The sequence below is a fragment of the Chaetura pelagica genome, unplaced genomic scaffold, assembly GCF_000747805.2.
Source record: "Chaetura pelagica isolate M959 unplaced genomic scaffold, ChaPel_1.0 scaffold210, whole genome shotgun sequence".
Taxonomy (NCBI): Eukaryota; Metazoa; Chordata; class Aves; order Apodiformes; family Apodidae; genus Chaetura; species Chaetura pelagica.
In genome coordinates, this window is record NW_009951862.1 from 275,471 (window position 1) to 302,983 (window position 27,513).

At 44.3% G+C, this 27,513-nt stretch overlaps 1 protein-coding gene across 1 annotated transcript in view; it reads right to left on the reverse strand.

Annotated features, from left to right (window-relative positions):
* The window catches only part of AFF1 (AF4/FMR2 family, member 1), a 135,598-nt gene that overhangs the window by 68,559 nt on the left and 39,526 nt on the right, over positions 1-27,513 (reverse strand). Inside the window, exons 3-5 of the mRNA XM_009993821.1 lie at positions 6,969-7,084; positions 5,787-5,907; positions 4,318-5,229 (exon numbers count right to left, since the gene is read on the reverse strand). Coding sequence (XP_009992123.1) covers positions 4,318-5,229; positions 5,787-5,907; positions 6,969-7,084 — 1,149 coding nt within the window. The remainder of the gene's footprint in view (positions 1-4,317; positions 5,230-5,786; positions 5,908-6,968; positions 7,085-27,513) is intronic.

Sequence of the window (27,513 nt, forward strand, 5' to 3'; positions counted from 1 at the left end):
CAGAAATCACATTTGAAAGTAAAGGACTTGGGGGAGGGAAGAGAGGGAAAGAGCTGTTCAGTTTCTTTATGTGAATGCAAAGGGAGTCACTGCACAGTTATCCACTGTGGATTAATTCACACTAGAGTGAATCTGCTTGTCTATTCAGACTGGAAGGCTTAACTTGTCAGTGTTGCCATGAACAGAAGCTGTCAATGAATTCGCAGCTGCAGGTGACACATGCCTTAGAAATTCAATTAGCCAAAAAACATGGGGCAGAAGAAATGGCTTTCCTAAATGATGTCTAGGGAGATCACATGATAAACTGGATTTCGCATGTAGCTGTTCCAGTATAACCAGAGCCCAACAGCTTAAAATTTGTAAAACCATCCTCCCAGTTACTGGGAAGAAGACGGAAGAACAGGAGACTTTCTGCCAGCCTAGACCTATTCACTGTCAGGGTCATGGGAGGGCAGGAGCCTCCCCCACAGCTCCTGTTTCACCAAAAAGAAAAGGGAGGGCCAACTTTTAGGCCAAAGAACCCCCTGATTAGCCTTCCAAAGATCCTTTATTTGGGTGAATCTTTCACCTGCATGCTAACATACCTTACTGGACGTTCCCTAAAAACAAACTAGCTCAGCCCTGTTCCCCAGACACCTCTCTCAACCTGGACATCCAGCACACAGGGAATAAATGCAGGTGTGCAATCACACTGTTTCTTCCCCTTCACTCTCCATACTTCAGCACTGAAAGACTGTATCATCAAATATAAGCTAACCACTGAAACTGAAGTAAGGAGATATAATCATGACAAGCCTGGAGCAAGCAGAAAATGAAGTAATGGATTTTTCACTACACATTACAGAGCCCTTATCCAAAATGTCCATGCACAGAAAACACAGATCACAGCCTATAGATACCTACCTCAAATAAGAATCATTCAACATATTCAACATAAACAGGCTATGGCTGTTCAGTTTGGAGAAAAGGAGGCTGAGAGGGGAGATCATCAATGCTTATAAATATCTACAGGGGGTATCAGGAGGGTGGGGCCAGACTCTTCCCAGTAGTGTCCAGTGACAGGACAAGGGGCAATGGTCACAAACTGGAACATAGGAGGTTAACCTGAATATGAGAAAATACTTGTTTACTCTGAGGGTACGAGAGCACTGGAAGAAGCTGCCCAGGAGGTTATGGAGTCTCCATCCCTGGAGACATTCCAAACCCACCTGGACATGTTCCTGTGTGATCTGCTTGAGGGGATCCTGCTCTATCAGAGGGGCTGGACCAGATGATCTCCAGAGGTCTCTTCCAACCCCACTCCATTGTGAGATTCTGTGATATTCACAAAAGGTTTGATCTATCAGCTTCAGAACGGACTAAGCATATAACTAAAAGCAGGGTTTTGTTTTGTGCAAAACCATTTCTTTCATGTGTCTTCAATTCCCTGTTTTGTTATGTTCTTACTCTGCAGAGATCTAACAGCACTCCAGTCCCAGCATGAGGAACACTGCTCATGCTCTTGCAGCTTCAGGATTTTTACAGACATTTGGATTCAGAGTCCTGTGCTACGTGGAAAGTGAGAAGGAAGTTTAATTCAGTACACAGCATAACACTGCCCTATGTAAACTCCTATTACACGAGAGATAAACAAAATGATGTAAAAAGCATGGGGATTGGAAAAGAGAGAACATGAACACAGAAATGGATCAGGGGAGTTAAGAGAGAACAAGGAAGTCTCATTTCTGAAAAACAAGTATGCCACCTCAAAGGAAAAGTTCTGCACTACCTTACTTCTCCCCTAGGAATAAAATTATCTGGTCAAGCAAATAATAAAATGCAGATCACAGTGCACTTCCTATTCCGAGGTATGATGTGCAATGCCAAACCTACTTTGTAGCAAATATGTCTCTCAGCATGAAAGTATTTTCACAACTTCTTAACAATGTCAGCACTGTGGGATCCCACATCCCAAAGGGCACAGCAATATTCACAGTGCTGAAGGATGAGAGTGGTAAAACTGCCAAACATACCTGGGGACCAAGTTGCTTTGAACTCACAGGAGGCTGAGCCACAAGGTAGGCAGAGTCTGTGTGCTGCTGGTCCCTTAGCAAAGCTGAAGCAATGGGCTTCCAAGGGCACAAAGGAGAGGAGTAGGCACTTGCTGACCAATACACAACTGACCTAAGGCAGCTGGGTGAGGACAGCTATGGAGAGAATTTTCACATGGTGTTTTTCTTTGTAGTAAAAAGGAAGAGTAGGGGGGCATTTTGCTTGTCATGGAAAAGGGTGCTGATGAGCTGAAAACAACTGTAGGCAATTTACAGGCTGAGAGAATTCGGTTTGTTCAGCCTGGAGAAGAGAAGGCTCCAGGGAGACCTTAGAGCACCTTCCAGTGCCTGAAGGGGCTCCAGGAAAGCTGGGGAGGGACTTTGGACAAGGGCTTGTAGTGAGAGGAGAAGGGGGAATGGATTAAAACTGGAAGAGGGAGATCTTGGTTAGACATGAGGAGGAAATTGTTGAGTGTGAGGGTGGTGAGAGCCTGGCCCAGGTTGCCCAGGGAAGCTGTGGCTGCCCCATCCCTGGCAGTGTTGAAGGGCAGGATGGATGGGGCTTGGTGCAACCTGGTCTGGTGGGAGGTGTCCCTGCCCACACAGGGGGGTTGGAACTAGATGATCTTTAAGGTCCCTTCCAACTCTAAACAGTCAGTGATTCTATATATACTGCTCTCCCACTGCTTTACCAGTGCAGATTTCAAGCTGCTTTAACCTCAGCACACATCTGAGGAATCTAAGGCTTCTGCCTCCGACTGACTTCACAGCAGGGCTCAGGCATAGATGAGGGAGAATTTCTGAGATCTCCAGAAAAGACTTCTCAACCACTCTGCCTTTTCCTTGTTCTCTTCAGTGAAAGATGGAACTGACTAATCTAACCCAGCTCAACTGTGTCAGTCTCTACCACATACTACATATTATCTCTGAACAAATCAAGGTGCAGGGAGAACTATACAAAAAAATTTCTGTATCCTCAGAAGATTTCTTCCCTCTGGCTAGAGGGCTACTTAAGTAGCACAAGAGCAACAGCATTAAGTTCTGAATTGCACCTACTAATCTGCAATACCCTGCACTCAGCCTTACTGCATTGAGATGTCTCTGCCTGGAAAAGGGCAAATCCATGAAAATGACCAAAGGAGCAGAATGAATGACAAAAGAGGACCTCAAGACAGAAGTCTCACTGCAGATTGAAACTGCAGATTCTAACTGAAGACTGAAAACTAAGCCCCAAGTCAGTATTCATTTTTAAATGGGGGGTAAATGAAAAAGCTAGTGTTTCACTCTCAAGAAAAATAATACATATCAGAAAGAAGCTTTTCTCAGATGAGCAGGAATAACCAAAGGTTGGCATGCAACACATTTTGGTCTTTGGCCCACCTGCCACAACTGCAACTTCCCATCCCATGTCTTTTGCAACATCCCTCAGTCTTTGGCAGAGAAAGGGTAAGTGTAGTGACTAGAACAAAGGTATGCTTGAGCTGGCTGCCCAGGCTGTCCTCTGCTGCTGAGAACACACAGATAGCAGAGTTCTGCTTGTTTTGCTCACTGCTGGGACAAGGAAGAGGATCATCTTTGCTCAAATGCAAAATTGTACAGAACTTCTTGCCGATCACTGAGAATTCCACCACTACACTTAATCCTTCAGAACTTGCTCACAAGGCATTTGGTGCAGTAGGAAACAGAATGGTGTCATGCTTCCCGAGGAAGCCAGCTGAAATCCATCTGGAAGACATCTACAGGATGTTTTTCATTTCCATCAATACTTTCCTGAGGGTCTACAGTGAGCACTTACAAACTGACTTGGGAGAACCCTGTAGTGTTCACTGTCATTTATCACAAAGCCCCAAAAATCTTCAACTACCCTGGTGACTACAGAATTCACTGCCCCAATGTTCAGTAAGGATCTGGGGCCTCTACCCACCAGCACTCATTTCAATGCCAGTACTGACACTCAGCACATACTAACCACTTGACCTTCACAGCATAACATTTCTCCCTTCTCCTTTTCAATCCTTTAGAGGCAAACCAAAAATCATAGCAACAGAAGCAGCCTCTCTAAACCATAAAACTTGCTGGAGTCTTACTGAGAAAAACATGGAATTGTGGCAAGCATTCCATTTTTACCATGCAAACAGCTATTTCCCAGAGGTCAGCAAAAGCCACCATCTAAACAGAAGGTGTGCACAGCCATCACTGCTTCTGGTAGCCTCTGCTCTCCCATGACCTCTTCTCCCACAGCTCAACTTACCCTGCCAGCAACACAGCACCCAGCAATTGCACTCACCTCTAGGGGCTCCGAAGGGATTTCCAATTTGGAGAGTTTGGCTTTGGCATTTGCCTTCAAATCAGAGATTTTTTCATAGGGTTCTCCACGGTATTCCTCCAGGACAGGTTTGAGCTCTGGGGATTCAACTGGTGCCTGATCCTGGCCATCCATTGGTCTGACATAGGCAGTAGGTTTCTGCTGCATTGCACTGGTTTTTGATGGCAAAGGTGGGGGAAAAGTCTGAGAGGAAGGCTGAGTAGTGCTGGTCAGGTTAAGAGCTGAGCTGTCCCGACCTTCCTTCTCTGGTGATCCTGTCACGAGGTCCTGGGATGATTTTGTCTGACTGTAGGGCGGCCCATGACTTTTCCTGCTGTTTTGTGACCTGGAATTGATACGCTGGCTGGAATGTAGAGGTGACAGAGGTGCCACTGGAGAAGACAAAGATGACAGCAATGGAGAAAGAGCCAAAAGGGAGGCCTGCAGTTCATTAGCACGACCTTCACCAATCACATGCCTGTCATTTCTCCTCTGATGAAAACCTGTGTGACTCTCCTGGCCACCACGATTGTGTTCTTGACCTTGACTCCGACCATTGGCTAAGCTGTGACTCCTGGCATGCAAACCTGAAGCTGGTTCTGTTCTTGTTTGTGCCTTTTGGTAGTGAATGGAGTGGCTTGGAGGGGGAGGAGCTACAACTGTAGGTCCCATGGGTGGATGGCAGGTTGTGCGGTGGAATGAAGAAGGTAACATATGGCTGGTCTTTTCAGGGAAGAATGGGTAATCGGGCATTCCTTGTGGGATCAGAGGAGCATCATTTTTTGGAATCCCTATGAGATTCTGATGGGATTTGTTGCTGATGAACTCCTTGACCTCCTCATAATTGCCCAGCATGTTCTGAATTCGGCTTGACAACTCATCTTCTTTATTAGTCTGCAACAGAAGAATAGAGGGGGAAATTTAAAAAGCATGGACCCCCACTCCAAGAGACTAAACTGAAGAGGAGACATTCTTCAGGATCTTATTTTAATCACCATTCATCACCATGAGTGAAGTTATGAAAGCTCATTTTGATCCTGCATGCAGTCTCTCCTAAGCAAGTGAGACTCCTCTAGTCAGCTTCTCTGAGCCAAGATGGCAGGTGTACCTGCAGTCTTCAGGATCACTAACATCCTACCAGTTTGTTCCAACCACAGCTGCAGACAGGCAAGCAAGGCAGCCAAGCTGCTCTCAAGCACCCTCCTTCAAAGTCCCAGACTGCAGGAAGCCTGCAAATGAATCTGCTCCATCCAAAGACCCTACTGTGCTTGCACCATCTACAGAGCTTTAAGCACATCCTCAGATGAATTTAAGATGAGCAAATGGGAAGATACTGTGTTTGCACATTTCATGCTCGAGTCTACTGCACAGTCTGCAGAGGCCACAGCTCTCCTCTCCCACCCCAACCTGCTTTACTCCTCTGCCTCCACCATGTGCCCCCCTACCATTACCTTGTAGGGTTCTGCAAAGAGGGGAGTCTTCTCAAGGAACCTGTCTTTCTCCTGCAGAGCTTCCTGATTCCGCCTCTCCTTCTCCCGAATACGCAGCAAGTTTCTGTCCTCATTGTACAAGCTTTAGGAAAGAGAGAAAGAAAGGTTAACATTTTATACTTCTGTTATCAAAAAGTATCTACGTGGTGCAGAAACTGTGATTTTGAGACAATGGTACAGGTCCAGCACAAAAGGAATTCTGAAATCTGAAGGGTGGTTCTAGCAGACAAATCAGTTATGTCAAGTATTTGCTGCACTGCCCAACAATGTAACACAGAAGGTGCAGCACACATCCTTCTCAAGGGTTTCTGCTCCTCATTATCATCCAGCAAGAAGGGTGGGAAGGGGAAAACTATCCATCCGTTTAACTGTGAAACACAAATTAAGATGGCAACATTGAGTGATCAGTGCATAAGCTGGCAAATCCAGTTGCAACAATCCTGGTGAAAACTACCACTCTCATTCTCCAGACTTCTGCCCCAACTCTCTGCCTGAGAGTAAAAAAGAATCCACTATTTGGAAGGTGTTGCCACTGAGAGGTTGAACTTTGCCTACTTTAATAACAGGCTTGAAAACTTACTCTCTACTTTAAAAGAATATTTGGAAAGCTGCTTACCTGGCAAACCACATAGATGCATTTAAAGCCATCACAAAAATTTATTTAAAGGAAAGGCCTCAGAAATTTGCAAAGCACCAGGCTGGATCCCCCTGTTCTCCCTCAACCCCATATACATGCTCCCAGTTTCACCAATCCCACATCAAAAGGACAGTAAAGCCATGTCACATGCACAACAAGATGACTTCACGGAAAACCAGATCCTTTAAACTACACATCATCTGTGAAACACTACTGCAAAAGAGGAGAATCTATTGTTCCAATTTTTAAGGACATTTGGGAAGAAAAAACACGCAGACATAGTATGTGGATGCAGATATTTCTTCTCCTATTTCTACTCTACTGCAAACATATAATCCCTATGTATCTCCTTGGTACACTAAACTGCTCAAGTGTCCCAGTTTCAAAGGGAAGAGCCCAGTCTTCCCCACCAGTGACATTTTCTCAAATACCACACACAATCATCTACTGAAGGTTTAATCATCTCTAAAGAAAAGGTGGAGGACTACATGGCTGGAGCAGCTAACTCGGAGATCTCACTACTGCAGAAGGGGTTTCCTGACTCCATGTGGGCTCTGGAAAACGATGTTGTCTGATGGCCAATTTCTACATGTGGAATTGCAGCAAGAATGCACTTGTGCCACTAAGGCAGAAAAACATATTCAGGGATTAGACTGCGCACATTTAAAACAGTTTCCAGCTTTGTCAATGCTGAGCTATTTCCAAACGTAGCAAAAGAGAAGTTCCCAGTAAGCTCTGTGTACTCCACTTCTGCAAACTATGCAACAATTTTAAAAATAAAAAGGAATCACAAATCACTTGTTGAATAAATATACATCATCCTTCTGTTCCAAACAATATATGTGCATCTGATGTCATTTTGCATGTGGGCAATTTCTTATCTGCAATCAGTTATTGGTCAGTTGAACTATGTGTGCCAGAAAAGCTCTGTGCAATCAGAGATGGGAGATACCAACTGCAGAAGGCAAAGAATTAGGAGGAATTTTAACGCAAGCTAGAAGCAGTCTTGGCTACATCTACTACTTGAAATTGCACTCAAGCAAATGATTTAAGTGAACACATTTTGAGTTCTCAGCTTTTTTTAAACATATCTGTTCAAGCTATTTGGAAAATTCTACTGAATGAAATACAATTTTCCAAACATTCCCAGAAGTAAAGATTCTGAAAATATCCTTTACATAAACTTTGAAAGATTTGCCTTAACAGCAAGCATGAAAAAAAACCAACATAAGACAAGGTTTTAACAGAGAAGTCATTGGATTTTAGCATGAGGAGATTCTGAGACCTCTGAAACCTCCTCTTCACCAATCTGTGACACCACGGCCCAGTGTCAGGAACAGTGACACCAACTGTGAACAAACTGCTTTGTTGTGTTGGGTTTTTTTAACTTTTTTGATGAGCACATTTACCATGGATCACTCACCTCCTCTTGCCCCACTGGTTCCCAGTCCGTTTTCCCTGTGGCTGCTCAAGCAACTCAAGCCAACACAACAGGGAGGACAAAGAAACAAAACCCCTGCCCTTGTTGGCAGCCCCCACTTCTTGCCATTTCCCAGCTTCTTTGTACTGCAGTCACTATGTTTCCCTAACAAATTACACAGCTCTCTTGCAAGGAGCTTTGCTGATGTGTTGGGACTAAACAAGACTCTTCCTGCAACCAGGTGCTCAGCTCCAGCTCTCTGCCACCCACCTTGACTTTTTCCTTTTGAAGCTACCACCAAGTATGTTTCTGAGCCTAACAACAGTATTCAGTGCAATGCTGAAAGTACAAAAGGATAATTTTTAGTTTTAATTCCTTCTTCTTGAGCATCTGCTGCTTTCTCAGTCATGTCTTCCCCATCAGTTCCTCAACCATCATTTTCATCGGCTGATAGACAGAGGGACACACAGGATACTAAATGACACAAAGGGGATCTTATTTTACAAGTGTAACAACTGTTTTGAAGAGTATAGGTCCTTCTCCCACTTTGTGTCTTTTGATACACCTACATATTTTTGGTCTGCAAAATGGTGCCAACATGTCAGCCTGCCCTGTTACTATTTCTGTCTTGATCCACACCATGAATGCCAAGCACTCAGACCCACACAGCACTTTTTAATACAACTGCAATATTAAATATGCATACTTGGTTTAAATTAAATTACCCATGGTGCTGGCTGGAATACACAGCACACACAGACATTGTGCTAGCTTTCCCAAAAACAGATTTTGCTACTGCAATTCACAGATTGTTGTGGCAATGTTCAGATCCAGATCTTCCAGAGACAAGCTGCTGACCTGGCATAGCTCTGCTGAAGCCCAAGAGGGTAAGAGATGAAAACAGCCTAAAACGCTCATCAAAACTATACATAAGGACAAAACTCAAAGCCAATCTATCTCTCTTTTTAAAATAGATTCTTTTAAAACAGATTGTTTTAAAATGAGGCCATCTCATTTTATCTTCCCATGTAATAGACTATTTGCCTCTTCCAAAGGAGACAGAGAAAGACATAAAAGATGGAACACGAATCTATTGGGGAACTCTGTCAAGAGTAAAAGCATAACTTCTCATCTAACAGACTCATTCCCAACCTCCTTAACCACCACAGTTGCCTTTCAAAAACTCTTAACATCACTACTAGGGCACAGCACATCACTTGATAATCTGCAGTATGACTAAGGGACATGAATGTGAACACTTGAGAGCTTTCCAGATGACCTCTGTAGTAGTGACCATTTCCTCTAAAGCACTAAGGACTTGGAGTAACAGCCTCCATACAGTACTTAAGAACCAAACATCCTATCTTCTAATGACTTCACTACCTCCTGCTTGTCAAGCATTCAGCAGTTATCTAAAATTTGCCCCCCAATTAGCTTCTTCAGGTAAGATTTGTTAGAAAGGAGATATTGTAGGTCAACTTCTTTCACACAAGCAAAGCTACTCTCAATACTTTAGATGGATACAGTTAACAAGCTGTATCATTTCCACATGCCAGAAGGCTGATGTGGGGAATCAGTGGGGACCCACATGCTCACCTGTATTCTCCCTCTGTCTGATAAACCTATACAGGACCTAACTAGGTATTAGCAGGTTTTGGTTTTTTCCTGTCATTGCTGGGTAAAAAGGGCAGGAGCTGATAACTATTCAGATTACTGTTCCTGCCGGAAAATACAACACAGCATGCAGCTACCAGCTGTAAACCAAGTCTGAAAAGCACCAGTGATGCTCCACAGATACCAGCATAACTATCTCCCTGTCTGGAAGAACACTGAGAGGTTGAAGCACTCAACTGTGAGACTGCTGTGAAACAAACAAAAAGAAATATTTGGGTGGGGTTTTTATCATTCAACTCTGGAGCCCTCAACACAAGAATGACATGGACCTGTTGCAACAATCCAGAGAAGGGCCACAAATATGATTAGAGGGCTGGACAGGCTGAAAGAGCTGGGATAGTTTAGCCTGGAGGAGGCTCCAAAGAGGCCTTAGAACACCTTCCAGGGCCTGAAGGGGCTACAGGAAAGCTGGGGAGGGGCTTTTGACAAGTACTTGTAGTGAGAAGACAAGGGGAATGGATTAAAACCAGAAAAGGGGAGATTTAGGTCAGACATTAGGAATAAGTTATTTACAATGAGGGTGGTGAAGCACTGGAACAAGGTTTCCCAGAGAGGTGGTGGAGGCCCCATCCCTGGAGACATTCAAGGTTAGGCTTGACCAGGATCTGAGTAACCCGATCTAATTAAATAGGTTCCTGTGCACTGCAGGGGAGCTGAACTAGATGGCCTTTAAAGGTCCCTTCCCACCTCACAACATTCTATGAAATCCTGACCCAGAAGCTGAGTGTTTTGTGAGCGAAAGCTCACTGAAATACACACAAAAAATCTTACCGGTTTCAATGGACTTCGTGTTGGGCAATGACGTGTTGTTCTTCAGTCACAGAAAATGGGCCTGACCTTGGGTACACACATGAGAAAAAATTTACCGGAAGGGAGGCAAGGAGGACATTGGAAGACATGTCCATGTTGGAAGACATGTTGGAAGAACTGGGGAAAACCTATTTTCATTTGTTGTCCTAGGATAAAATCTGCTGTTAGCACTGGGTTCTTGTTTTACATTATGCCTTCAGAGTCACAGAGCGGTTGGGGCTGGAAGGGACCTCTGAAGATCACCTAGTCCAACCCTCCTTCCTCTAAATGTCTCACCAGAAGACAGAGTCACAGACCTGTCAGGGTTGGAAGGGACCTCTAGGGATTATCTATCCAACTCTCTGCTAAAGCAGGATGGCCCAGAGCACATTCCATAGGACTGCATCCAGGTGGGTTTGGAATGGCTCCAGAGAAGGGGATTCCACAACTTCCCTGGAACAGCCTGTCCCAGGGCTCTGTCACCCTCACAGTAAAGCAGTTTTTCCTCATATTTAAATGGCACTTCCCATGTTCCAGCTTGTGCTCATCGCCCCTTGTCCTGTCCCTGGGAACTACCAGACAAGAGTCTGGCTCCATCCTCCTTGCACCCACCCTTCAGACACTTACAGTCATTAATAAGGTCTCCCCTCAGCCTTCTCTTCTCCAGGCTGAACATTCCCAGCTCTCTCAGCCTTTCCTCATCAGGGAGATGCTCCCATCTCATCTTAGAGCAAGATAAGCCCATAACTTACAAGTAGTTTAAGGACTAACAGCAATAATAAAGAAATAAACACCCCCACCCTCAAAAAAAGAAACCAACAAATCAAATCAATGCACAGGCCACATAGTATGACCCTTCAAATTGTTTTCTACTAAAACACTGTGCTGGGTCCATGTGCCTAACGGATATCCTGCTGTTTCTAGGCTGGCAACCATCCAAATTCAGAGCAATCAAGCTCTTTTGCTCAGAGGTTTTGATTCCTTTCAAACGAAAGGAAAACCCTGCACAACTGTAACTTGTGTATCTTGCAACAAGAATATTTATTATGAGAAGGTTCTTTCCTAAATGTGTTCAACACTGCAGGTGAAACATCTCACATGCCCCTTGCTGCAAAAGCAGCAGCTATAACACTGCCCAAGGCCTTTTCGTCCCCTGAACCTTCCTTGACCCAAAGCTCTCTTCCCAGCAATAAATTCTTTTTAAAGAGTGTGTGAAGAGAAAGAAAGGAGGGATGGAGGGGAGGGGACACTGCCTTTCTGCCATAATGCCAGTTCCTGCAGTTTTAAAAGCAGATCAATGTGCCTGCTAGGGGACAACCTGGTGGACATGGGTGCTCTCATGTATACAGGACTACCAGGCACTGCTCATCAAGGCTGGTCATGCATCTTTACTGCTGCAGACCTCAGCACAGTGTCATGGTGACCAGTGGCCCAAGCTCCTCGCCATGCACAGCTGACTATCCACTCAGCCAGGCATGGGATTGTCCCCCTCCGTTTAGATATTTAGGATCACCATCCACCCTCTGCCTCCTTTCTGAAACAGATCAAACCAATTTTCCTTCCAAGTTTTCCTCAAACTTGAGTGCACAAAAGGAGACACAGTTTTAAAAGCAGAAGCATATGGGAATATTGAGCAGCTACTTATTTGGTCATGCAGTTGAGAGCACCAGCCCTCCCTTCACTAACTTACAGAAGCCCTTAAACGACCTGAAGACAGCAGCAAAAACTCATTTTAATTTGTATGTTTTATCATGTAGGTGTCAAAAGTTGCCATGCACAGTGTCTCACCACGTACTGGGGCGCTTCAACTTAAAAACAAGTAGTATCACACTGGATGACATTCCTAATTCAGAGCAGAAGCATCTGCAGTCTACTGAAATGTCCACTTTTTAACTTAAGCCTGTAGCTGTCCTAGTCCTAACATCTGTGCAGCCACTGTTTCTGTCCACCATTAACCTGGACATTTAGGGTAACTGTCCATAGAGGGCAGCCCTGAGAAGGACCTGGGAGTCATAGTAGATTAGAAGCTCAGCTTGAGCCAACAATGTGCATGTACAGCCCAGAGACCAACCATGTTCTGGGCTGCATCAAAGGAAGCAAGGTCAGCAGGTCAAGGGAGGGGATTCTGAGCCTCTACTCTACTCTCCTGAGACCCCACCTGGAGTACTGCGTCCACTTCTGGAGCCTTCAGCACAGGAAGGACATGGAGCTGTTGAAGTGAGTCCAGAGGAGGCCACCAAGCTGACCAGAGGGCTGGAGCAGCTCTGCTCTGGAGACAGGCTGGGAGAGTTGGGGTGTTCAGCCTGGAGAAGAGAAGGCTCCAGGGAGACCTTAGAGCACCTTCCAGTGCCTGAAGGGGCTACAGGAAAGCTGGGGAGGGACTTGTCACCAGAGAGGGCAGTGACAGAACAAGGGATAATGGTTTTAAACTGAAAGAAGAGAGATTTAGGTTAGACATTAGGAAGAAATTCTTCACCATGAGGGTAGTAAGGTGCTGGAATAGTTTGCCCAAGGTTGTTGTGGAAGTCCCATCCTTAGAAGTGCTCAAAGCCAGGTTGGATGGGGTTCTGAGCAGCCTAGTCTAGTGGGAGGTGTCCTTGCACATAGCAGAGAGATTGGAAACTGATGATCTTTAAGGTCACTTCCAACCTTAACTGTTCTATGATTCTATATTCTATGATTAGTCAATATGCCCTTTAAAGCTTTTGAGAATTTGGCCTGTGCTGTAACTCGTAACACTGCACCGTCTCCCCACAGTCAGTGCTAGGAAACCAGGTAGAAAGTGTCAGAGAACCACAGTCAGCTCAGGCCCTGCATGGACCCATGCCAAGAGGAGAAGAGGTCTCCATGGCCTGCCAGGCACCATCAGAGGAAACCCGTGCAGGGCAGCTGCCCGCCAGGCTCCAGCTAGCTGTCCCTTCTGCATGCATGGCTGGAGCCCTCACCTCTGCTCAAGCTGAACCCCAGCTCCTGCTCTTCAGGAACCTCTCCAGATTAGCAACTTTGATATTTAGATTTTCCCAGAATGACAACTCAAAAAACCTCAAAACCAAAATTCCTTACTGATTTGTGGAAATGCTTTGGGAAACTGGACCCCCAAGCACATGGGAGCCTGGCTGCTGGCAGACTCCGTGGTCTCACCCCATCCATCTTCAGGAGGGAAACAGTTCAAAAACTGAGAGTTAAAAATAGTGCTGCAGCTGGGCTACTCCTGATGCGTCACCAGGAAGGCCCAAATAACCTGTGTGTGCAAACAGGCAGCTGAGACTGGATGCCTGCCCTGAAATATCATTTTGTCTTGATCATCTTCAAACATGCTACACAAGAAGTAAACACATGCACATACTCCCCCTGCCCTGCCTCAAAAACCTCTAAATCATGCTGTGCTGCACACTTAAAACAGTGTAACACTCCCAGGCTCCACAAAGCCCGAGCTGGCAAAGGTTAGCCCACTGGCTCCAGCAAGAGGCTTGGCTCTGAATGTTCACAACATATACACCCTGACCCAGAAATTATCCAGGCTTGGATCTGTAACAGAAACCATGAAAATACCATCGTGCTCTGAAGCTGCTCTCAGTGACATGACAACCCCAACTACAGAGTTTCAAATGCTGATTTGTGTCACTCCAGCCCATGACAACATTTTCAAAAAATAGACCAGTATGAGGAAGGAATTCTGCCTCTCCTCCTGTCCTGTATGTTCTCTAAATGAAAATAAAAAATTAGTTTAGTTTTAATCGTATTAAGAACCATTGCTGGTTCCCAAAAGCAAAAGGGGGTGGAGGAAGGCTAAAAAGCAAACAAAAAAACCATTTGATTGCTTATGAACCCATAGAACCTCTTCCTCTGTAACACTGAGAGAACACTTCCTTTTAATCCAACTGCAGGAAATCACAAATTTCTTGAAGTTCTTTTGTCATTAAAATGGACTGGTTTTTTATCATGAGAAGCTGCTGATCAACATTTCTCAAGACTGGGAGACACACTTTTGTTGAATTTTAAGGCAAGATACATCACTCAAAAAAAAATGAAACAGAAATCACACTGATGCACAGTAAAAGCCTCTGCTGCTCTAAGTCTTCACAGATAAATCACCATTAATTTCATACAGCTACTAATGAGAGCCATTTAATATGGCTCTCACACTATCACCTTGCCTGACAGCAAGACTCTAAGACAAGCAGATGAAAGAATGACATCAAAATGAAAACGAAATAGCATTACAAAAATGCCTCTTCCCAATATTTATTTCCTTTCCTTAATGGAAACATCATCAAGTTGTGACTTGCTAGTTATTTTTAAGGTCTGTTTCACATCAAACACTATTTCACAGAACATAAACAGCTTGAACAGAAACAAATGAGGAGAGCAAAACATATGGCAGAAGTGCAACAGATGGTACAGTTAGTCAATTATTGTCTGCTTCATCATCAAGCACAAATACAGGCTGAATGGAAAATGGATTGAGAGCAGCCCCTGAGGAGAAGGGCTTGGGGGTGATGGTGAACAAGAAGCTCAACACGAGCCGGCACCGTGCACTGGAGCCCAGAAACCAACCCTGTCCTGGGCTGTAGCAAGAGCAGCGTGGGCAGCAGGGCCAGGGAGGGGATTGTCCCCTCTGCTCTGCTCTGGTGAGACCCCACCTGGAGTGCTGTACCCAGGTCTGGAGCCCCAACACAAGAAGGACATGGAGCTCCTCAAGAGTCCAGAGGAGGGTCACAAAGATGATCAGAGGACTGGAGCAGCTCTGCTCTGGGGACAGGCTGAGAGAGTTGGGGTGTTCAGCCTGGAGAAGAGAAGGTTCTTTACGATGAGGGTGGTGAGACCCTGGCCCAGGTTACCCAGAGAAGCTGTGGCTGTTCCATCCCTGGAAGTGTTGAAGGGCAGGTTGGATGGGGCTTGTACAACCTGGTCTGGTGGGACCCCCAGGGGGGTTGGATCTAGAGGATCTTGAAGGTTCCTTCCAACCCAAACCACTCTGTGATTCTATGATCAGCCAGCTTTGGTACAATCTGTCCAAAAATACTTATCCTCACATTGGAGAAAATATTATTTGGAATTTGTTTTTCAAGTTTTTGCTTCCCCAACTCCTTTGAGCCTACCCAGCCCAATTTTGTGAGTGCACGACACAGTGTTAAGACTGCTGAGCAAGAGACCACGGCCTCACAGTCTCTCTGTACTTCCACAAGGATTCTAAGAAACCTCCTGGCAAATATTTTTGAACAAAAATAACATTCCAAGAAAATCCTGTACTGCTGCAAGCTTCCATTGAAGCTTTTGAGAAAAATGATGTTGTATACATTGTTGTGTAAAAGGCAAAGTAATTTGGCAGAAAATAAAGCCTCTTGTGTTCCAGTGTGTCCTCAGGTATCAGAAAGGCTGTGGGCAGCTGGGCTCAGATTCTGAGTGATGCCCAATTTGGCGTTAACGGTCCAGTCGTGTTCAGTATATTGAACTATCACAACTACAGCTGCACTAATATCGTAATACGCCTTCAGTCTAGTCACATTCCATGAACTAGCATGGCCATATCTGAGGAGTTTGGTCACATTCAAGAAGAACTCTCAGGGCTAGAGTAATGAATAGTGCAGTTCATGGAGGCAATGGATGCACTAATTATTTAGGATTGCCAGGGCTATGTTCCCTGTCTGCAAAGCATGTGCAAGTACCAAGAACATGAACAATACAGCCTGGCTACACACATGTTAAGGTATAAAGCAACTCTATAAAGGTTCCTAAGTTTCCCAAGGATAAACTGAGGATACCTGAGTGTTGGAATCTTACCCAAAGGCATCCCTATGGGGGGAAGAAAGGCTCAGCCCACCAGCTTGATCCCAGAAGTCAGGGGTGGTCCCTGTGATGGTATATTCCCTGACATCCTTCCTCTATTAAGCCATTTTTATACTGCTTTTACCTTTCAGGTGGAGCTTGAGGGACTCTAGTCATTCATACCTTTGTCATGATTGGTGTAAAATTATCTCACTTCGCTTTTAAAGTTACAGACTAGAGAGAACTCAGTGAAAGCTCAGTGAGGGGAGGTCACACCGTGGGAGGCAGGTAGCTTTTCGGATGGAGGTGTGTTTTGGTATTGTAATGAGATTATAATGAGCACAGCTCATCTAAAGGATGGTATTTTGTCAAAAAGTGACAAGACTGTTGGTCCAGGGTATGAAAAACACAGCTTACCAGTGCCACAGAGCCCGGTCATGGTGTCTCCACTCCACTCCACCCTTCGTGCCGGTGTCCTTAGAGTTGGTACATCAAGCTCCTCTCATGTTGCCAACATCTAGGGTTGCCTGGGGAACTACCATAGTACAAAGTCTTTGCACACTAGCTGCATTCCACCCTGAAAGTTTCTTCAATACTGAACCCTTCCTTAAAATGTGAATGTAAGTTTAGTTTCTAAGTCACCTCGATCAACTTCTTCCTAGGCTTTAAACACACAGTCCTCTAAATTACACTGAAAAATTGGGGAATAGCTGGGATGTCATAACAGGTACCAGGGAACTGTGCCAGTTGGCTTAAATCGAAGCTAAGTTGGCTTTTGCCAGAAAAAGAAATAATCAGTTCTACCTATGCAGTCTAGTCACATTCCATGAACTAGCATGGCCATATCTGAGGAGTTTGGTCACATTCAAGAAGAACTCTCAGGGCTAGAGTAATGAATAGTGCAGTTCATGGAGGCAATGGATGCACTAATTATTTAGGATTGCCAGGGCTATGTTCCCTGTCTGCAAAGCATGTGCAAGTACCAAGAACATGAACAATACAGCCTGGCTACACACATGTTAAGGTATAAAGCAACTCTATAAAGGTTCCTAAGTTTCCCAAGGATAAACTGAGGATACCTGAGTGTTGGAATCTTACCCAAAGGCATCCCTATGGGGGGAAGAAAGGCTCAGCCCACCAGCTTGATCCCAGAAGTCAGGGGTGGTCCCTGTGATGGTATATTCCCTGACATCCTTCCTCTATTAAGCCATTTTTATACTGCTTTTACCTTTCAGGTGGAGCTTGAGGGACTCTAGTCATTCATACCTTTGTCATGATTGGTGTAAAATTATCTCACTTCGCTTTTAAAGTTACAGACTAGAGAGAACTCAGTGAAAGCTCAGTGAGGGGAGGTCACACCGTGGGAGGCAGGTAGCTTTTCGGATGGAGGTGTGTTTTGGTATTGTAATGAGATTATAATGAGCACAGCTCATCTAAAGGATGGTATTTTGTCAAAAAGTGACAAGACTGTTGGTCCAGGGTATGAAAAACACAGCTTACCAGTGCCACAGAGCCCGGTCATGGTGTCTCCACTCCACTCCACCCTTCGTGCCGGTGTCCTTAGAGTTGGTACATCAAGCTCCTCTCATGTTGCCAACATCTAGGGTTGCCTGGGGAACTACCATAGTACAAAGTCTTTGCACACTAGCTGCATTCCACCCTGAAAGTTTCTTCAATACTGAACCCTTCCTTAAAATGTGAATGTAAGTTTAGTTTCTAAGTCACCTCGATCAACTTCTTCCTAGGCTTTAAACACACAGTCCTCTAAATTACACTGAAAAATTGGGGAATAGCTGGGATGTCATAACAGGTACCAGGGAACTGTGCCAGTTGGCTTAAATCGAAGCTAAGTTGGCTTTTGCCAGAAAAAGAAATAATCAGTTCTACCTATGTACCATTAAGCGTCTTCTCACTCTGCTTCTTCCACAGTAATCTTTGGGTTCAAAATCTTACTTATTTCCTATTGCTGTTGCCTAGTTTAAAAATATATCCATTACTCAGTCATTAAAAGGTTTTTGCTTCCTTTTGGCATCAATAGGCCTTTCTTCATCAGGCAGTTCCCAGGAGCAAGCCTCAACATTTCCTGAGAAGACCTGAGCCCCTGCAGCACCCAGTGACTCGGGCAGGAATTGGGAACGCTCACATGTTCTTCATACATGATAAACCCTTCACAGAACTGAGCCTGAAAACCCCAAATCCTCAAATGGCTATGCACTTAAAAACATACCCCAGGACATGGATCACTATTTCTCAGCCTGTGGTCCACAAACCTCTGAAGGCTCAAAAGATGAAAAAGAAGACTTGCAAAAAGATGCAAATAATTGACAGTAACAACCTCTTTTCTGCCTACTCATAAAAGGCAAGAAAAAGAAAGGTTTATGATTTGGATTTTCCTTCACACACTCAAATATATAAATTCTAACTTTTATTTAGTTGTAAATGAAAGCCATTATAGCAATATTGTGCTAGACAGGCCACAGATCCTTTCTAAGTAATGTTGTACTCTCCAAACTAAAATACCACAAATGCAAATAGGAGAGCTCCAAGCTGTGGTGCTCCCCTAAGGAGTAGGGCATCCTATTCCTGCTCCCCTCCACAGGGACAGGAGCTCTCTTATGTGAGTCAACCATTCCTCAGTCTCCACAGACACACACCGTTTACTCTACGAGCAGAGAGTTTTTGATTGCAAGGGCAAGAAAACCTCACAATGAATATCTAACTCTTCCCTCCCATAGTGGCAAACCCTAGAGAGGCCAGAACATAGCACGCAGTCAGAGTCTGTCAGCATCAAGATGCTCCCAACAAAAAGCAGGAGTTCATGCTGAGGGCCAGCCTCACTTAGAATCATTGAACAGTTTGAGTTGGAAGGGACCTTAAAGATCATCTACTTCCAGCCCCCCTGCATGGGCAGGGACACCTCCCACCAGCCCAGGTTGCTCAGAGCCCCATCCAACCTGCCCTTCAACACTGCCAGGGATGGGGCAGCCACAGCTTCCCTGGGCAACCTGGGCCAGTGTCTCACCACTCTTATGCATTTAACAGCTGCATACAGCAGCAACTTGGAAAATTTGGAAAAATGCAACTATTACATTAGTTTGTGCAATCTTCACTTAATCATCTTCAATATGTGTCCATAGTCAAAGCACCTGCACAAACCAAAAGACAGTCTCTCCACTCACGATGCTGTAGAAATAAGTCTCTAAAGAAACCTAGAATTTCAACCTCACCCCACCTACACCAATGGTAGTATAATGCTGTCAGAAAAGGTGTTAATTATAGGTTACACACGGAACACCAAAGCTCTCATTCTCCATCTAAATGCGAATATACTAGCAGGGCTTCTGAGAAGGTGTGGATGTGTGAAGTGCAATTACCATGAGAGCAGACAAGGCGTTGGACCAGTGATGAATTTAAGGCTTTGTTTGATCTGGATGTGGCAGGCAAAGGAGGAAATGTGAGAAATTCAAATCGCCAAGTACGTGCAGTGAAAAATTCTGACCACTTGATCTCTTAAGAGACAAGATGTTCTGCATGCAGCAGTCTAATTCAGCAGGCACACGTCTCAGCATTTCCTCAAGGCAAGTAAGTGGTCTCACTGTCTTTCTGCCCTGAAGGCACCTACGTCTTTCTGGGCATGTGAGTGAAGATCTCCAACTCCAGCGCAATTTCAGTAACTGAGTATGCATGGATTCAGACAAAGCTGCTGGTGCCTTGGCAGCACTGATGGAGCAGGTCTAGGTGTGCAGCTGAGGATGGAATCCAAGTGCAGGACCAGTCCCCAGACTCTGAGAGCTCCCTGGCAGATGCACACTCCACACACTTGGTTGTGGTGACCCAACTGTGACTACACCGAGCTTACAAGTGAGCAGCTTTTGCAGGTAAGAGGAGCTCACCCATGTCTCCTCTCACTTCAGCAAGGATCGAAAAGCCTGGTCAGGATGCAGATAGACACATGCCCAAATGAGTGGGGTTACCCTGCAGAGGTGATAATGCAGGAGGAGTTTTTTCCAACTTCACTCAAAATGGGAGACTTCAGCCTGCCACTAACACAGTTCCACTCCTCTGCTGCTCAGCTGGGTGAACATCTTCACAGGCACTCCCCACAGCTCACTCCCTGCCCCAAGACCAGTTCAGCTCAGCTGGCACTTTGAGCAATGCACACCCAGATCCCTCTGACAGTGTGTTGTATCCTGGCTTTGTCTAAGAATGGATCTGTTTGGAGAAATGGCATTCCCTGCTGAGAAGATCCTGCTCTAACAGGGAGGGGACTCTGAGTCACAATCACCCCAAGACCTGTCTGCAAAAAGGCCTGAGGAAACCATCACACAAAGAGAGAAGACATTTACCCTTCAAAGGCACTTACATCACGTCTTCCTAGATCAAAGGCTGCTGGAAGTAAATACATGGCTGGCACTATCAACAAACATGTGGGGTGTAGCTTTCTACCTGAATGTAAACTTTGAGTCTGCTTGGAAGTTTAGCTCAGAGAGAAAACATCTACTGTCAAAGCACAGGAAACCCAGATTTCAAAGGCCAGCCTCTCCATTCCTCTTGCTGCCCCCACAGCAGTCATGCAGTGAATTCACGTTCTTGTCCCACTCCATTCTACTCGTCCTCTTTCAAGTGGTCCCACACTCACACCATTTTTAAGCACTTCCTGATCCCTCCCCAAACCTGCTTCAGCATGCAAGTTATTTAGAAAGGACTTCTTAGAAGAATCCTAGAGTAGCCTTCATTAAGCACCACCCACCATCACTGTGACTGCAGGATCACAGTTGAGTTTTTATGTCTCCTCCTTTATTCTGGAATTTTCCTGGCATCACCTAGCACCAGCTTAGGCCCCATTCTGAAAAGCCTGTCTGATGGTTTGTCTGTGCTGAGGCAAACTCCTTCCATGTTATTTTCCAAAAAGAACAGCCGTGCTGTACAACACAGCCTAGAGTATCTGCATTCTCAGCACCATCTCCAGTGCCTCAGAGCAAGCATCAGCTATTTTATCCTCCTCCCAAGCCCCAGCAAGCCCACCAAATGACCAAAATACAGGAGCTGCTTTTCCTGTGAGCAGGACTTTTCACTGCTGTACCTGATGGCAGTAAGCATCTTGAAAATTGCCATGTGCAGACTTACTGCACTAACTCACCACTTTTTGCATCTACTATGTTGCTTGGAGACTCATCAGATTGACCAACAAACAGCCAGAAACAGGCAGGTTAGCAGTAAGTGCGTAGCTAGGTAAAAGACATCACTTAACAGGTTTGTTTAGTTTACAGAAGAGCAGATACTTGGTGGATGGCTTGATATCCTTCTCCCTTTTCCTCTCCTATCCCAAAAAGCATGTTTCCTAAGTTGACATGGTCTTTTTTTAAACAAAAACAACACTCTAATGTATTAATTATTACAAACATAAAGCAATTATTTTTTCAGTAGAGCAGTACGACAATCAAGACAATAAATCCATTTCCTTTTTTTTTCCCTTCAAGAGAATTATATAAAAACAGAGTGCAGAAAAAGGACTATTATGCACAAGGTACAGTCAATTTTGCATTTAAAATACTGTCCACAGAGGATCACTTCTGACCAAGCCATTCATATGCACCTACAATGGCATCTCATATAAAGGTATGCCCCAGCAACAAGCTTTCTCCAGTCATAAACAACATATTATCAACAGCTATAGAAGGATATCCCTAAGAGCATGAGTGACTTTTACCACAAAAAATGACTATTTCTTTTTTGTATTTTTACCCATGAAGTGCCATACATGCCAGGATAGCAACCTTAGACCCATGAAGATGAACCTTTTTTCACCTGCTTTCCTAAAGCCAGCAGAGCTCCCTGTGTGACACATTTCCAGATGAAAGCCCAGACTTCTACCAAATAATGCAGACTAAAATAAAAACTGTCACTAAGTCCTTATTGAGTGTCAGGCACACCTCTACAGAATTAATGCAAGAACAATGTGAGGAAAGAACAAGGAAACAAGAGAGGAAAAAGACAGGGAGAAATAAGTCACAGAATTTTCTCCAGGTCTTCTTCTTCCAGAATAATGTCAGACATTGAGCAACCAGCAAAAAAGCAGTGTCAAGGGGCAAAGAAGAAATTCTCTCTAATGATGTACTCTCATCTTGATTTTCTCAGATAAGGAGGAGGGAGATAAAGAAAGTTGAAAAATGCATTCACACAAGGCACAATCACTTTCCAAGGCTGACCCTGCTCCACTCAGTCTAAACATCACAATATAACATCGATTCAAAGTAATTTAAAAAGGAAATTACCTAGATCAAATCTCACTAGGGAAAGCATGTGTTTAGGTAACCACAGATGTACTGTAGTAACCCAGGGTTGCAAAAGAACTGTTGTCTTAGTACACAGCATTCTGAAAAAGCAACCAGCTGTGCTACCTACCATCTGGTTTTGTTAAAAACTTACAGCAGTTAAGACAAATCTTCCTGCAGGCAGAGTTCAGCTTTTAAACCAGCTGTTTCACATGCAAAGCCAACCCAAATGAGAAGGAAGTCCTTTGGTGTGAGGGTGGTGAGACACTGGCCCAGGTTGCCCAGGGAATTTCCAGCTGCCACATCCCTGGAAGTGTTCAAGGCCAGAATGGATGGGGCTCTGAGCAACCTGGTCTAGTGGGAGGTGTCCCTGCCCATGCAGGGGGGTTGTATCTAGGTGACCTTTAAGGTCACTTCCAACCCAAACCAGTCTATGATTCTATACACAAAATCAGCTTCTCAGATGTGACCTTTTCCCATCTATATGGATTTAATAGTCAAAGGGAGTCTCCCATCAACCAAAAGCAAACTTGTATTCTTCCTAACTTGCCACAGGGCGAGTACAGACATGCTGGCAGCAAGATAACCAGCTGCTGTGCCCCAGCTACTGTGTTAGTCACTGTTTCAATGGTACTTGCCCTGCCCCTGCAGCACATGGAGCTTGCTGCAAGGTGATGCCAAAAGAGGTGAAGCACTAAGCAACTGCAGCAAATTAAGAATGTAGAAATGAACTCAAATGTGGCCACAGCAGATCAGCATAGTGGCTATTTGTTTGGATAAGTCAGTGTTCAGACAGTATGAAGGCAAAAAGAAAAATTAAGGCGAGTACACCCATCAGAGACCCAGGTAAACACCTTCTGCTCTCCACCAGGATTATAGCACCTGGAACAACTGCACCACCCAGGAACTGACTGCCCTGCAGCATTATCCCCTCCCATGACGTCTCTCCATTATCTACATGCCACTCACAATAAAAACAATTGTGCCCTTCCAGTTGTTTAAGTCAGCCCGAGACACATAAATAAACCTAATTTAAGTGTCAGCTTACAAACCCCAGCTCAGGAAAATGATGTGACTGAAGTAAAATTGGTGGAAGAATGCCAAATCCCAAGTTTTGTTAAGCCCAGACAGATCCTCTAGCACTCTGCACTTCCGTGCACTGCTACAGCTATTCTCTCTATGCTATGAGTCTGGAATTCAGTTATATGAGCACAGGAACAGGGTAGCTACCAGGTGGGAAGCAGCAAGATTCCAGAACAGGGATAGCCTATTGCTGCATGCACGTGTGTGTGCAACTGCCCAGCAGGGTGATAATCACAGAACTGTCACAGCTGGAAAAGACCTCCAAGATCAACACATCCAACTGTCAATCCCCACTCCCCAACCCCCCCAAAGAGAAGAGAAAGCAGCCCACTAAGGGCATGTTCTGAAGTGCCTCATCTACATGGTTTTTAAATACCTCCAGGGATAATGACTCCACCACCTCCCTGGGCAGCCTGTTTCAGTGCCTGACCACTCTTTCAGTAAATAAATTCTTCCTAATATTCAACCAAAACCCCTCTTGCAGCATCTTCAGGCCATTTCCTCTGGTCCTGTCATTATTTACCTGGGAGAAGAGGCCAACACCCACTTGCCTACCACCTCCTTTCAGGTACTTGTAGAGGGCAATGAGGTCTCCCCTCAGCCTCCTCTTCAAACTAAACACCACCAGTTCCCTCAGCCTCTCCTCATAAGACTTGTTCTCCAGACCCTTCACCAGCTTGGTGGCTCTTCTCTGAACATGCTTCAGCACCTCAATGTCCTTGTAGTGAGGGGCCCAGAACTGAAAGCAGGACTCAAGGTACAGCCTCAGCAGTGCCAAGTACAGGGGCATGATCTCTTCCCTTCTCCTGCTGGAGAAGATGTTCCCCAGAGGAAACAGAGAAGTCATGACTGTGATATTTTATCAACTCACCCACCACTGGGAAAGTATCACGGTTTCTAATGTTGATAAGGCACACTTGAATTGACAGTGGCTATCTGCTTCTACCCCATCAATCTGGAAGCTTTCTTCAGTTAAGTGCTCCATGAAATCTCCCCATGTACCCATCTGCCTCTAAATTCCTCCTCTCAGCAACAGAAATCCAGCACTTCAAATGAAATATTCCAAGTTTGCTCAGGGAAACACACAGGGTAAAACCTACATTCTACCCTATATAAGACTAACTCTACCTGTTCATTTGTTTTTTTCACAAGATCACAGACTGGTTTGCATTTTGAGTTGGAAGTGACCTTAAAAGATCATTTAGTTCCAACCCCCTGACATGGGCAGGGTCACCTCCCACAGAACCATGTTGCCTCAAGCCCCATCCAACCTGGCCTTGAACACCTTCAGTGATGGGGCAGCCACAGCTTCTCTGGATAGCCCATATCTCTGAAGGTTTTGAAGAATAAGCAGCTGTCACCATGTGGCCAAGGAAATGCCTTAAAATATTACTTTTTTTTGCCTTGAAATTTTTTTTTATGTTATTCTTGCTCAGTACAAACAAGTTACTGGTGATATGTCTAAAGGCAGCTAGAGGACAGTGCATTCACAGTAGAAACCTACAAAACATGCAAAGTAAAAACAAAATCAGATTTCTATATCTTTAAAATAGGCTCCAAAAGAATGTCTTTTACTGGCAATCTTTGGGATCTGCGAGATTAGGTTAAAAGGCTGTTGCAAACTAGTACTGGTTGACAAACAGCCAAATAAGTATGGGATCAATAAAAACAGTTTTTGCTTTTAGTATTTATTTCCCAGACCTATTTTTTTTACACAATTACAAGATTTTGATTCACACACATCTTACTGATTGTAGGAAATGAAACCATGATTGCTTAGACCTAGTCTTTCTTCACACCAACTATCCAAACATTTTATTTGTGACCTAGCATTGAAGTACTCAGTAAGGCAAAACCCCAAGGTCCCCCCAACCTAGTTACTGTTTCCCCAGCATCCTCATAAAAATGATAAGCCTTTGTAAGAACCATTCCAGTTAAAAGGTCCTAAGAAAAGTCACAGCCAAGGAAAAAAAAAAAAAAATTATCAGCTAGTACATTTCAGAAAAAAACCTGATGTTTAATTTTCCATGGGAAATCATTTTGCAAGCTATGTCAAGAATTAAAATCTTGCAATCTATTTTTGTACCTCACTTCAAGTATACATTGCTTACTGCAGGTGCAAGAAGCCCAATGCACTAAATTTTCTACATATAACTACATTAAGATTATTCAAGTGGGAGTGCCTTTTGTTCACTGGTTTTAAAGAACTGACTTCCTAAATACTATTCCAAAAAATAGCATCATTGTTCTTCCCTGCACCGAAGCAGCATTTTTAACAAGAGGTACAGTTAGTATAAAAGAAACTGAAATTTTCAGTGAGCAGCTGCTCCATGTGCCTACATTTCAAACCTCTTCCCACATCCTACCCCTCTTCGCATAGGTAAGATCCCTGCACATCCAGCCGAGTGAACACACCACTGGTTTTCCAGAGGAGCCTGCTGTCAGCTGACCTTCTCCATGCTTTGCCAAGCAGCTCCGAAGTCCACCAGCTGCATTGCCATGCAGTCCCCAGGTGCCACATCACACACCTACTGCCACACAATGCATTACATCCTCATTTCACGGGCAGCTCAACTTGAGCACTCTTTCTCCTCAAAGAGCCCCTGCACACTCCCCACACCATGTCACACAGGTGGAGCTCCAGTTTCAGCAGTAATTCATCTTGCTTTGTGTGACACATGCATTACCACTTGGGTCAGTTCTCCTGAACTCCTGAACATAATCACCTGTACCATTGTAAGCAGGAAAGCCTGTTCCCTCCAACACTTCCAAAAAAAAACCCTGTGTTTTTTGAAGACCTGATTTCACCTCGCCTTTCCTAGATGCTGCCAGACAATTTGCAAGAGCCTTTCAACTCATGTTCCCCTGCACAGGCAGAAGGGTCTTCCAATGTGTACTCCTGAAGCCCTAAAGCTTCATGCAAATAAAGACATGTAACATCAGCCTTCCCACTTGTCTCTCTTGTGACTGCAAACTCAAATTTGATTAAAGAAGAAGCTACAAATCAAATGCTATCAGTTGTTTTATTTGCTTTAAGGCATAACAACAAATATGAGCACTTAAAACTGTCTCAGAAATATGGACAAGGGTAATTCTGCCTCCTGAATCTTTAACACCCTGCAACCTAGTAATTACACAAACGAATCTGTACTTTCTTCTGTGAAATATCCTCCGTGTAAAATCCCTCCCAAACAACTGGCTAAATCAGACATGATGTGCTATGAACAGGTAGCTAATTTGAGATTCAGATAGAAGAAGATAAAAGAATTTATTTTCATACTTTCATAGGAATTAGCAGCAAACAAATCATACACAAATGAAAAGAGTTCCTATCATTTTGAGTTTTCCACTTACATAACAGCATGTACTGAGCAGCAGGTTGGACAAGTCTTATCTGCACAGTAAGGACAAAGTAGGAACAGAAAGAGATTAGCAATGTTTGTAGAAAAGATCTGCTTATATGCTGAAAAGCCTTTTTAAAAACCTTTCCTGCGGTTTCTGCCAGACTAATTATTCCAGAATTATTTCCGAACTTTTCCACCTACACACACAAGCACCTGCTGATTTTCCTACTGTTTGTAACTGCTGTTCAATTTTATTAAGAGGTGCACATGCTCCATATCTGAGTACCTCTCTATGCTGGAGCTTCAAACTGCAATCGAATCCTTGGCCTGATGTCTATATAACAAAGCACCTCATTGTCATTCAAAAGGACTTGGAAAGTGTTCAAACTATGCAAGAGCAATAATCCATGACAGGGTGCATTAGGCAGGTACTGATGCATACCTAATGCACACTGCAAAGCACATGCAGCTCCAAAATACACTCTGAAGTATCTTATCTTTTCTTTTTCCTGCTTTCTAAAAATATTTACATGTTGTTCCTTTACACAAGCTCTTACTTTTAGCTCCTACAAAAAGTTACTCCTTCAAGAAAATAATAAAATAGCCACACATCTCTCCTTGGATGCTGAATATGCTTTCTAATTTTCCAATTTGTAAAAAAGCAAATAAAAAAATTCCTTGCATTATCTGAACCTCT